This window comes from Pteropus alecto, unplaced genomic scaffold (assembly GCF_000325575.1).
Source record: "Pteropus alecto unplaced genomic scaffold, ASM32557v1 scaffold5, whole genome shotgun sequence".
Lineage (NCBI taxonomy): Eukaryota > Metazoa > Chordata > Mammalia > Chiroptera > Pteropodidae > Pteropus > Pteropus alecto.
The window spans coordinates 31,269,301-31,281,595 of NW_006441953.1; the positions used below are offsets into that span (position 1 = coordinate 31,269,301).

The window sequence follows — 12,295 nt, forward strand, 5'->3', positions numbered from 1 at the left end:
AGCGGGCGGCCGGACCCCGGCCTGCAGCAGGCTCTGCGGGGCCGCCTCCGCCTGCTGGAGAACGACAGCTGCGAAGTGGCCCGTGTGCTCGGGGTGAGTCCGGCTCCTCTGCGGGTCCGAGGACGCGGGTGGCACGAGCCTGGGTGAGCACAAGCGCAGGGCCCGCAGTGGAGAACAGGACGGAGGACTGCCCGGAGGAGGGGGCGGGCCGAGGAGACAGAGGGTTCATGATGTCCGGCCCTCCCAGGGACGTCCTGGCTGCAGGGGCCCTAATGGCTTTCCTCATTCACTCAATGGACATGCTCGCTCCCTGCGGGCCCAGCCACGCGTGGGCCACCCCGTTCCCAACGTCCCCCTACCCCTTTCCTCCTGTGCCCTCCCCCCGCCAGCATTTTTAAGGTCTCTTTTATTGGGAGTAAAAGGAACCAGTGTGAGTTGATCCCGTTCTTTGATTTTAATGGAGCCAGGGCCCTGTCGGCCTTCGCACGATGGACGACGGTCTGGCAGGATGGTAGAGGAGGGGGCTGGGCCAGGCGACCTCCCCACGGCCAAGGTCCTGGGGCTTGGAGCTGGGCGGTCGCCATCTGACCTTGCAGTCAGCCTGCCTGACCTTGGCCGATGCTCCTTAGCCCCGTGAACTCTCAGAATTATCACACCGGGGGCCGACGTGAGGGTCCTATGAGTGGAGCAGCGCTGTGCAGCATCCGCATGGTACTCAGCTGCGCCCATGGCGCCAGGCGGGGTGGGTGGCGAAGCCGCTGGCTCAGGGCTGCCTCCCGGCTGTCCATGTACTGACGGTCAGTCCGTGATGACAGCAGCCCCTCCCCCGACTCGCACACTTCCTGAATGCAGCAGGGTCAGCTGGGGTCGCCCTAGTGCCCCACCAGGAGTGTTCACGGGGTGGAGACCAGGAGGATACTGGGGTCAGCCCGGAAAGCGCTGCCAGCGGGAAGAGGGGGGCCGAGGGCTCGGCCGGAGCAGAGCGGAACCGCGTGTCGCCGAGGGGGAGGGGCGGAGCTGCGGGAGGGGAGTCGCAGGGGGTGCGGGTCCAGGGCATGAGGGTCCCACGAGCTCTGGGAAGGAGCAGGGCCTGGTAGGGGCACCGGGGAGCGGGAAGGGAGCGGCCAGGCTGCCGGGGAGTCAGCCGCGAGCTCGCGCCCCTGGCAGGTCGCTCTGCAGAGTTTCTGCGCGTGGCTCTGTCGTGCTGGTGGCCGGACGCCTCAGAGCTGCTGGGGCTGTTTCTGATTCCTGCTTCTTCCCCTAAGGAGCTGTCGGCCAGGCTGCTGTCCCTCCACAGCGACCAGGACCGCATCGTGGTGACCTTCAAGACCTTCGAAGAAATCTGGAAGTTTTCCACCTACCACGCTCTTGGTAAAGCGACTCCCTACCAGACCCGGCCACGGGGACTCCCCTTGCAGGAACTTGTCACATGCCGAGCATTTGTGTCACAAACAGGGGCTCTAGGGTAGGTTAGACACCGGAGAGCTGGCGTGCCTGCCCACGCTCAGGAGGGCGCTGTGCGGGGCGGAGCCGCAGACGCGCAAGGCCCACCCGCCCGCAAGGCTCGGCTCAGTCTCCAGATCTGTCCGGTGCTGGCCCGCCCGGCTCCGCTCGACCGGAACCGGGGGAAGCTGAGCTCGGCTGCCTGGCACGGACCAGTAGCTCGAAGCTGCTACTTCGCGCCCCACCTCAGGGCTTTCCTTCTAGCACGTTCTCCACTCTACGGGGAGGCGTCTGTGGGGTCCGATTGGTCTCCTGGAGAACTCGCTCCGCCACCCGGTCTGAGGCCTGAGGAAGTCGTAAAATAAGAACTCTAGGGATGATTCCTTGTGTGCCTCCAGCAGGGCCCACGCCGCCCCAGCCCCACCCCTTACCTGCGTGCGTGATCCCGTTAAACGCTCTCGTCCCAGCTCATAGACGCAGAGACCGAGGGGCCGAGAGAAAGTGATTTGTCCTCGTCCAGCCTTCCCAAGGCACAGGGTGGTCAAACAAGTTGTCCACAGTCACGGCTGGTCCACCTGCAGCTCAGACAGTCGGGCCGGTGGCTGCTGTGTTGTGGATGTTATTTTGAGTCCCCAGAGGCAGGCGAGGGTCAGCCGGGGCCTGGTCAGTGCAGGGCTTGGCCAGCACTGGCCCCCCGGCCTGCCTGCCGGAGCCCTGGTGACCAGGCGTGTCTGGCTCCCCCAGGCTTCACTCACCACTGCCTGGAAAGCCTGCTGGTGGACCAGGCCTTCTGGCTGCTCGCGCCCGATGAGGACGAGGAGACCACCATCCGGGTCCACGTGGACGAGGAGGCCTTGAAGCTGACGCACGAGGGCCTCCTCACGCAGGAAGGTGGTGCCGCTCGGGGAGCAGGGACCCCGGCCAGCTCCGCGGTGCACTGGGGACGCCGGGGCTCGGGCAGCAGCGGGCCCTGCAGGCGTGCACGTGGAAGCTGGCAGGGCGCTTCAGGCAGGGAGGGGTGCGTGGGGCGACCTGACAGCGATGTGCCCAGGCCTGCCGCTTAGTTCTAAGACCCCGTCAGAAGAGGGGTTTGCCGGCACGGCCCCCCATGCTGCGTTCCTGGCTCAGCTGTAGCTCCGAGGGCCACAGCAGTCACACAAAGGGCTGTAAGCCTGTAGCAAGCGGGGTGTAAAGCTGCCCGCCCCCCCCACTCCCACGGCCACGGGGAGGAACACAGGCGGCCAGCTGTGGTCGGGCCCCCTGGGGTGGAGGCCCAAGCAGGGACGGCCCTTGAGGTCACCCATCTGGCCCCTCACGGCACAGAAGGGGAGACTGAGGCCCCACGAGTCTGTGGCTGAGCCCAGCTCCCGGGGCAAGTCCAGGGGGGCAGAGCGGGACCCCAGCCCAGGTTTCACCCAGAGTCTGGCCGCCCGGGCCTCCGGCGTCTGGGCGGCTGGATGGAGAGACGGGGGATGAGGGCTCGTGCAGGCGCTGCCTTCGCCCGATCCTGGGGGGGTGGACGGGCCCTGCATGGCCGTCCCTGTGTCCAGCCACTCTGAATCACCACCCTCTGTCGCTCTGAAGGTCATTTCTTCGTCCTATGTCCTGACCACCATGTGAGAGCAATGACCGTTCCCTGGGGTGCAGGGAGGGGCCCCCAGCCCCTGAGGCGGGCTTCGGCGGGCCCCCCGGGAGAGGCAGCGCCAGCGGTGGACCCCTCGACCCCCAGCCTCGGAGCATCCTCCAGGGAGGCAGCAGCGGCGGCCACGCCAGAGCCTCTGATCCCATTTCACCAGTAGGTGCCCGCCCGCTCCTCTCCCTCCCGCCGCCGGGCCTCTCGGGGACGCCCCTGGCCCCGGCCCGACCTGGGCCGAGGGGCTCGGGGCGGAGAGCAGTGTGAGCCCCCGGCAGACCCAGCCACAGTCCTTCCTGCTGCAAGCCACCGCACGGCTGGGCCCCACGCATGACAGGACAGTGGCACCCCCCGGAGGGCTGTCCTGGGACGAGGTGGCTGCAGGGGGTGCTGATGGGACCTTGCTTTGTACTCTGGCTCGTCCTGAGGAGCTCTTAGGGGAGCAACACGACAGGTGCCCACAGGAAAGAAGCGCACGGGAACAGTGGCCAAGGCCGAGCAAGCGGGTGGGGTCCGAGCGAGACACCGTCCAGGCTCCGCTGACCGTCCAGGCTCCGCGGTTTCACTCTGCCCCAAATCTGAAATCCTGCAGCAAAGGCCTCTCTCCCCCTCCCAGATGGGCTCTTAGGGTCCCCTGGGACCCCTGCGATGACTCTGCGAGTGAGCCTGTGACGCCGGGCGCCCAGCTGATGGGTAAGTATTCCCGCTAGCCTTTCTCCCCTGGAAGAAACGTGGGCACGGAGGGCGGGCACCAGCGTTCTGGAAGCTTCTGCTGCTGCCCTGCCTCCTCTCCAAGCCAGAAGACATAGCTAGACTCCTCTCCGGCTCACAAGGGCGTCGCCGAGGCTCAGAGAGGCCGGTGCAAACTCACGCAGCCCATGGCGGGGCCGGGCGGGGGCTCCTGGTCACCAGGGTGCGGCTCCCACAGACGGTTCAGCGAGCCCTTTCCCGGTCTCTGCTAACTGCCTCCGAGGGCCCTGGGATGGGGACCGGGCCGCGGACCGGGCCGCGGCTGAATCCGCCACATGCACTAGTGGGTGACCATGTGGCAGGGTCTTCTTTGAAAAGCCAGCCCCACTAGAAGCCTAGGCTCCTGGTCAACAGCTTCCAGCTCTACCCCAGGCTGGCTAGTGTGGGGTGGCCTTGTGTCCCCGTTCCATGGACATGAGGCCCCAGCGGAGAAGGGTGGGGGAAACTCAAGTTCACAGCTGCATGTGCGCTGGGCCTGGCCTGGCCTTGGAGGACACGGCCCCAGGCCACCTTAATTAAGGTCTCTGGGCCTCAGCATCTCTCCCTCGGGGTGGATATAAAGCACCTCCCCCCCCACCGAGGACCACGGAGATATCCACCCCCTCGTGTGCGGTGGCCAAGTTCATGGCCACCCCGGACAGCCTTAGATGATTCCATAGCAGAACTGCGTGTCCCCGGCTGAGGGCCGCCGTGTGCCAGGCCCCGCCCCTAGGGCTGACCGCGTGCCCACCTTCCCACAGGCATGGGCCTGGCCCCAGCGGTGGCCGACTACCAGGGCTCCGGGCCCGAAGAGGTGACCTTCCAAAGTGGGGACCTCATCGAGATCCTCGGCGTCCAGGTGCCCGGCCTGCCCTGGTTCGTCGGCCGGCATGTGGCCTCGGGCCAGGTCGGGTTTGTGCCCACGAGTCTTGTCAGCGTGCAGGGCCACGTGTCTGAGTGAGTGGCTGAGGCCTGCCCCTTCTTGAGCCCGTCCCTCCGCCCCCGTGGGAACCCCGACACTGTCTACCTGCTTCCCAGGTGACAACCTGGACTTTGTCCTGGACGGCGCAGCCTGTCCCCTCCCACCTGCTTCTCGTCATCACCGAGTCTGCTCCCAGGTCTGTCCCCAGGGCTGGGCCGATAGCCCAGGCTCCTGTCCCTTTGTCAGCTTCCCGTCTGGGCCCCGCGCGTTCTTCCTCTAGGCGCGGCCAGGGGTCACTCCCTGAAACGCAAAGCCGTCCACATGCGCTGGAGTCCAGAGCACCAAGCAGGGGCCCAAAGCAGCAGTTCTGAGGCCAGGGCCTGAGCTCACGGTGTCGGCGGGGCCGCGTCCCCTCCGGAGGCTCCAGGGGAGGGTGCTCCCTGTCTCTTCTGGCTTCTGGGGACTCCAGGTGTCCCTCTAGGCCTCATGCCTCCGAGCTCTGTCTCCGTCTTCACGGAGCCTTCTCTCTCCCATAAGGACACCGCCAAGTTCAGGGTCCACCGGAATAATCCACGATGACCTCGTCTCAGGATGCTTAACTTAATTATACCCGAAAAGAACCCATTTCCAAGTCAGGTTGCCTTCTGAGGACATGAATTTGGAGACACTGTTCTATTCAGTGCTCCACGCCGCTTCCAATCATAAAACCCTTGAAAGCTTCTGGGCCCAGCCTTCAAGGCCCCCCCATGACACAGGCCCTAGTGACCTGCGATTTCAAAGGCTGCCGCTCACTGTGGGCTCTCCTGAGTTCGCCTGCGGGTCAGCCAGCCCCTCGTAGAATGACTCTGCTGTCACCCTCCCCGATCTTAACCCTCCTGTTTTCCTGGGGGCTCTCACTGGCCCCCAAGGCCCCTCTCCAAAGTCCCCTCCCTGGGGTCGTTCATCCTGGCTGAGCTTTTCCCCTGCGTGAACCTGCTACACCCCACTGTCGATGTGTCTGCCCGCCCCCAACAAGGAATCCTGAGGGAGGACTTCCTGGTCACCTGTGTCCCTCCTGCCCGGCCCTGGGCAGCAGTGAAGGTCTTGGACAGTGGTCAGCGAGCAGAGCTGTGCCCATCTCGGTGGAATTCTCTTCCCTTGCACTTGACCTTTTGTTGTTAAGACCCTGGTCAAGGAGCCCGGGGAATGTGGGAGCACGGAAGGGGCCCTGCGCTGAGTCCCAGGACTCTGGGCCCGTCCTCGCCTCCCCCAGGTGAGAGACGCTCGTCTTCCCGGGCCCCGCCAGCCCTGGCGCCCCACCTCACTCTTGTCTGGCACTGTGACAGACCACCGCCTCCCAGGCCAGATCCTGGAGGCCACTCTGGCACCGTGACGTGCCCTGCCAGTCGCCGTGTCCCCTAACTTACGTGTCCGGCCGTCTGTGCCTCTCGTCCATTGGTCAACAGCAGCTTGAAGCTGGCTGGGCCCGGGTGCTGAGGGCGGCAGCTGGACTGGCATTTCCCAGAGAGTGTCCCCTCCCATGGTCTGTCACCACCCTCGTCACCCTCATGTGCATGGGGATGTGCTCGCCACGCGCCCTGGTCGGTGGTCTGCAGCGCACAGAAGGCACCAAGAAGTGTGAAACTCTTCCTTTTCTCGAGATGTGTTTCCCACGCTAAGCCGACCTCCAGAATCCTTTTGTCACACAAACGTCCCAGCTGGTGTTCTGTAGAACACTGTTTGGGGTCCCCTGGTATAGATGATTGCCATCATCTTCGGGGAGACCACTGCTTCTTGGCACATAGCTGGGGGTCCTGTGACTGAAGCAGATCCTGAAACTCCAAGGGTCTGAGGCGGAAGAGCCGGGGGGATGGGCTAGTCTGTTCCCCTCCCTCAACCCGGTGTGGCTGCAGCCCTCGGCCCGTTGACAGCAGGAGGGGCCCTAATGGCTTCCCTCGTCCACTCGATGGCCGTGTCCCGAACCCCTTTCCCATTCCGGGCCCTGGCTTTCATCCTTCGTTTAATGAGCCACCTCGTGCCTACTCTGATTTTCCTTCTAATTTGCTGTGACGTAATTTCAGGTTTAGGGAAAAGTTGCGACAGCAGCGTGACGTCTCTGTACGCCCTTCACCCGGGGCCCGGATGCTGCCGTGCTACGACGTCTGCCTTCTCCGTTTTTTTCTCTTTTCCTTCTAGTTTTTTCTACACCTTTTGAGAATAGGTTGCCAACACGAGGTCCCTTTACTCCTAAACAATGCAGCATTTCCCCACATCAGGACGTCTGCTTCCGTAACCACAGGACAACTGTCGGAATCGGGACGTTAACACTACGCAGCACTATTATCCGCAGGCCTGATTCGGATTCTGCTGGTTTTCCCATTAAGCCCGCTCGAGCCACAGAAGGTTCCAGGCCGCACGTTACCAGCTGTCTTTTCTCCCTAGTTTTCTAGCTTTGGTCTGGGATAGTTCCTCGGTCTTTCTTGTCTTTTACGCCGCTAATATTTTTGAAGGACACAGGCCTGTTATTTTGTCAAGTGTCCCACAAGCTACTCTAAGGTTTTCTGTAATTTCTCAAAATAGCTCCAAGTTTCAAAGCACATTTCGGAGTTCTGTATGACACTGGTAATTTAGTCCTAGAAACGAAATGGCCTCGTCCCTGCCCCTCTCGTGCCCTGCCTCTGTCCCTCCCGTTCTCCCTGTCCCCGACCACGCAGCACGCAGGCCTTTGTGCCGGGCACTGTGTGCAGGGCACGGCGGAGCGCGGGCGGGGGGCCGCGGGCGCTTCCTGGGTGAAGGATCCATTCTGCCCACAGCCGCCCCGGTGGCCTCGCGGGGGGAGGGACATCTGAAGTGGAGCTTTGAAGGCTGCCCAGGAGCTCATCGTCCCAGGCTGCCGTGACCCGCTGTGTCTGTCACGGCCTCGTCGGCTCCCGGGCATCTGCTTCTGGCCAGACGAGGCACCTGTGTTTTCATTTGTCATCGCAGCTCTTTGCTGTGGGACACAGGAGGGGGGCGCGGGGATGACCGTCGAGGGAGGAAGTGGAAACGGGTCTCACTGAGCGGCGTTTGCTTCGGAACCTGCACTCGTGAACGGGGCGCTTCGCTTTTCCCAGGATGGAAGATGCGATATTTCTCAGCGAGGAGGAAAGGTCGTTCTTCGGCGAGGAAGGGCACTTTTCCGAGGAGGACGCCAGGCGGCTGCTGACGAGGACGTCGGGCATGGACCTCTGCGCGGCGTACAGCCTGGGTAGGCGCAGGTGCTGCTGCGGGCACCCCCCCGCCCCCCGCAACACACACTGGCTGCGGGGACCGAGCGCGTCCTGTGCCGAGTATTTAGGACCGTTCGCTTGGGGCAGATTTCTGGAGGGACAACCGACCGGTGTCCCATCAACCCTCCGAGGCCGGCCTCGCTCTAGACTGACCGAGTCTAGTCAGCGGAGTACAGCCCAGTCCCGGCTCCCGTCCACCGTTCCCCTACGCCCGCCTTCCCCACGGGAACGCTTGGCTTCCTCCACGAGCGACAACACTGACTGCCAGCACCTGTCATCGGACAGGTGCCGTCACTGCCTGTGGGGCACGGAGGGACTGCAGACAGGCCAGACGCACAGAGAGGGGCAGGGAGAGGCCGAGAGGCGGCCCTGAGGCTTCCCGCTGCCCCAGGACAGGACCCACGCCGACTCCGGTGCCCAGGCCAACCCCGGTGCCCACGTGGACCCTCTGCTCCACCGGGGAGGAGGGGAGCGCGTGCCAGCCGGCTCTGTCTCGACCAGCTCGGCGGCCCTCTGCCCTGCCTTGGCTGCCTGACTGCTGGGGGGCCGGGGCTGGGCCAGGGCGGCCACCTCCGAAAGACAGCGCTGTCCCCATGTCACCTCACCACCCTGTGCTTAGGAAAGGGTTTCTCTGCGGCCCAGAGCACAGAATAGACAAAGGGAGCGCGTCCTAGACCACGAGGTGTCCTCGACTGTGGCTGGTGCTGGAGCCAACTTGCCGGTCACTGCTGCAGGCCCTGGGGCTGGAACTTTACAGCTCGCTGCTCTATCCCGCCGGATGGAGATGAGCACGTGTGCGCGCACACTCAAACGTACACGCACATGCACAGACACACAGGCACACACGTACGCATTCACGTGAAGACGTACCGCACACCCAGACACGTCCGTGCACACGGCGCTGACGTACACAAGCACACGTGTGCACAAGCGCCTCTCCTGCCGCTGGCTGCCATGGGCTGCGTGACCTTTCCCGCCAGCAGCAGACGTAAACGTTCCTGGCCCACAGTTCAGTTTCTCTCCGTAAACAGGCGAAGTCAGAAGTGACCTTTGCGCAGCGAGGCGCGAGAAAGCCTGGCACGTGGCTCCTTCCCTTTCTCAGGAAGCCGCGTTGGGACCGCTCACTCGGGGGCGTTCAGCCCCCTCTCTGCCGGATGCGGTCATGGTTGGCAGCTGTTGACATAGTTCACGCTGCCCGTGTTTTTTGCAGCTCTTTTTCTCATTCGATTTCTGTGGCAACCCAGTGAGTTGCCCACCCATTTCGAGGAGGTGGACACTGAGGCTTAGGGGAGCGCTGCCCCTGGGGTGAGGGGGTCAGGAGCACGGAGGGGCGGGGTTCACGCCGGTCCCTGGGAGAGCCTCAGTGGGGAGCGGCCCCCACCCCGTTCCCACAGGCGCGGTAGCAGAAGCCATGGCTTCTCTGGAGATGGGGCCCCGCGGGGGGGCGGGGGTGGCCGACCCTGGAAGACAAGGCTTCTTGGTCCCCAGCCCCACGGGCGCTGGAGTCAGGGGTGTCACCACCTTGTGTCACCGCCCCCGCCCCTTCGGTTGGCCCCGGGCCCAGCGGGCGCTGATGGAGGCTGATGGTTCTCTCAACTTCCTTTTCAGACAGACTGGAAGCAGCTGAGATTGAGCGGCCAGAAGAACAAGGTGGGTTCTTCCCACACGGCAGGGGCTCCTCTGTCACGGGGCGGGCCCTCAGGGATGACGGGGGCAGAGGCCGCAGAGATGGCCGCCCGGGGGTGCTGGGCGCAGATCTCCCTCCTCCACCGGGGGTGCTGCTGGGCGGGGGGCAGGAGACGTGGAGGTGCAGCTCCCCTCCCCTGCGCCAACGCGCGCCCGGCGACCGTGCCAGCCCTCCCGCACTGTCCCCATGAAGGCGGGTGTCCCCTGCATGGACCGATCCCAGGCCTGGCCCTGGGCTCCTTTCTCACAAGCTAGAGCAGTGGATTCGCCTCGTCCTCTGCTCAGCGGGGTGAAGCGGGAGCCGAATTTGGAGCCTTGGGTTAGAGAAGCTGATGGACCCTCTGCTGCGACCCCGAGGAGCTGGGCCGGGGAGACCCCTCCTTCACCCTCTGCACCTCCGTCTCCCCCCAACAGAGGGTCTGCTTCGGGGAGGGCCCGGGGACACCAGTGCCTGAGGACATTTTGAGATTCCCCGGGGACGGGATCGATCTAAGCACAAACATGGCAAGGCCACTCTGGGGTGTAGGTGGGGAGGCCTGGAAGCCTGGCTCCCCAGGGCTGCTCTGGGGCCTGTGCCCTCCCGAGCCACCGCTGGGTAAGGACAGGGAAGAACGCTGTTCCCCTGGGGAGGGCCACGCCACACCTGCTGGGTCCCTGGCAGCAAAGTCCCCCGAAGTCCCCCGCCGTCGAGGGGCGCGGTCACGGCTGGGAGCCAGGCCTGCGGGAGCCCTTTGCCTCCGCTGGACACGGGCGTTTTCTCGGCGAATCTAAAGTGTAGTCAGGCCGGACATTTGCCACTAAAGCATATTGAATTTTAGACTAACAAGGAGACAGTCAGTTTCAAACATTTTTTACACGTGGGCTCAAAACGGAACAGTCTTTAGATGCTGGTTCTTTCCTGCCAAACAAACTCCCCTTTAAGCCCATTTTCCCAGCAGGAAATGGAGCTTGTTTACCCTTCAGTGCTGGCCGAGCCTTTGGGCTCTGACTCTTCCCGAAGCCCACGGTCCACAGGCAGGCAGTCGTGGGCAGCGCGGACGCCCCCAGATGCTCCTCGTCCTTGTCCTTTGTTACTTTATCACTGTAGTAACCGTGGGCCTCAGATTCTGAACCTGGCTGAGGTGAGACTATAGGCAGCTGCAGCCGTGAACGGATGTCCCGTTCGGTGGCTCCGACCCTTTCTAAAGGGAGAAGGGACCTCTGCGTGATCACGGAGCTCTGGCTCCGGTCTCTGAAACTGGGGAAGAATGAGGAAAGGGGGCCTCCTGGTTACCCGGCCTCACTGGTCCGTGTTCTCTCCGTGGGCGTGACCACGGGCTTCCCGCCGTCTGCAGGGCGCTGGGCTCTCCCCGTGAACCTCGGCCACTCAGGAGGCCCCTGGGGAGGCGTACGTGCACGGCGCTGACACGGGGACAGGGAGACTGTGGCCCGGGAGGGACGGCCTGCCTGCCTGCGTTCAGGCCAGGCTCTAACCCACCTGGGGGGTTTTGGGGACTTGCAGAAATGCCTCCGCCCGGCCTGCACCCAGAGCCACGTGAGACCCTGCAGAAGGTGAAGAATGTCCTAGAACAATGCAAGTCCTGCCACGGCTGTCCTGAGGAGCCAGGGTCCTGGGGTCTCTGCACAGTGTCCAGTGGTGCGAGCTCGCCGGACGCCGAGGGGCCCCCCTTCTGCCCGGACGCTGAGGATGACCAGGCCGATCCCGAGACGCCGGGCTCACTGCTGAGACTCCTGGACACTCCTGGGTACAGGGCCTGCTTCCGCGGCCTGTATGACCTTGCCATGCCCGGGCTGAGGGCCACATTCGGTGGCTTTGCCGATGAGGAGGAGCTGGCCGGGCGCCTGGCGCAGGCCCGGGGGGTGGCCAAGAAGACGGGCCTCCCCATGGCCCTGGCCCGACTCTGCTTCCTGCTGGGCCGGCTGTGCGTGCGCAAGCTCAAGCTGTCCCAGGCCCGGGTGTACTTCGAGGAAGCCCTGGGGGCGCTGGGCGGCCGCTTTGGCGACCGCTTCCTGGTGGTGGCCCTGTACACCAACCTGGCCACCGTCCACCTGAAGCAGAAGAACCGGGAGAAAGGAGGGCAGCTGGTGCCCAAGGCCTGCGCCCTGCTGCTGGGGACGCCCGGCCACGTGTGCGGGACGGAGGCGGAGTCGCAGCTCCTGAGGCACGCGCTGCGGAGGGCGGTCTGTGGCCGGAGCCCGCAGGCCGAGGCCCGGGCCTGCTTCCTGCTGGCCAGGCACCACGTGCGCCTCAAGCAGCCCGAGGAGGCCCTGCCCTTCCTGGAGAGGCTGCTGCTTCTGCACAGGGCCCTGGGGTCTCCGGACGCCTCGTGGCCTGCGGACTGCTACCTGCTGCTGGCGGACGGCTACAGCCGGGCGTGCCTGCCGCAGCTGGCGCTGAGCTGCGCCAAGGTGGCCTCGCGGGCGCGGGGCACGCCGACCAGCGCGCTCAGGAGCGTGGAGCTGGTTCTGCGCAACAGCCCCCGGCCCCACCGCCTCCCCTCCGAGATCGCTCACTACCTCAGGCAGGCGCTGGCCGCGGGGGCCGGGGGCTCGGGCCGGGCGCTGCGCGGCCCCCTCTGGGCCAGCCTGGCACAGCTGCACAGCCACCACGGGCAGCACGGCAAGGCCATCGCC

General features: G+C 64.8%; 1 protein-coding gene across 1 annotated transcript in view; it reads left to right on the top strand.

Annotated features, from left to right (window-relative positions):
• Positions 1-12,295, top strand: part of SH3TC1 (SH3 domain and tetratricopeptide repeats 1) — a 20,581-nt gene that overhangs the window by 341 nt on the left and 7,945 nt on the right. Inside the window, 9 exon segments of the mRNA XM_025051837.1 lie at positions 3-93; positions 1,266-1,371; positions 2,188-2,334; positions 3,028-3,238; positions 3,693-3,769; positions 4,567-4,762; positions 7,820-7,953; positions 9,584-9,625; positions 11,163-12,293. Of these exon segments, the coding sequence (XP_024907605.1) occupies positions 3-93; positions 1,266-1,371; positions 2,188-2,334; positions 3,028-3,238; positions 3,693-3,769; positions 4,567-4,762; positions 7,820-7,953; positions 9,584-9,625; positions 11,163-12,293 (2,135 nt within the window).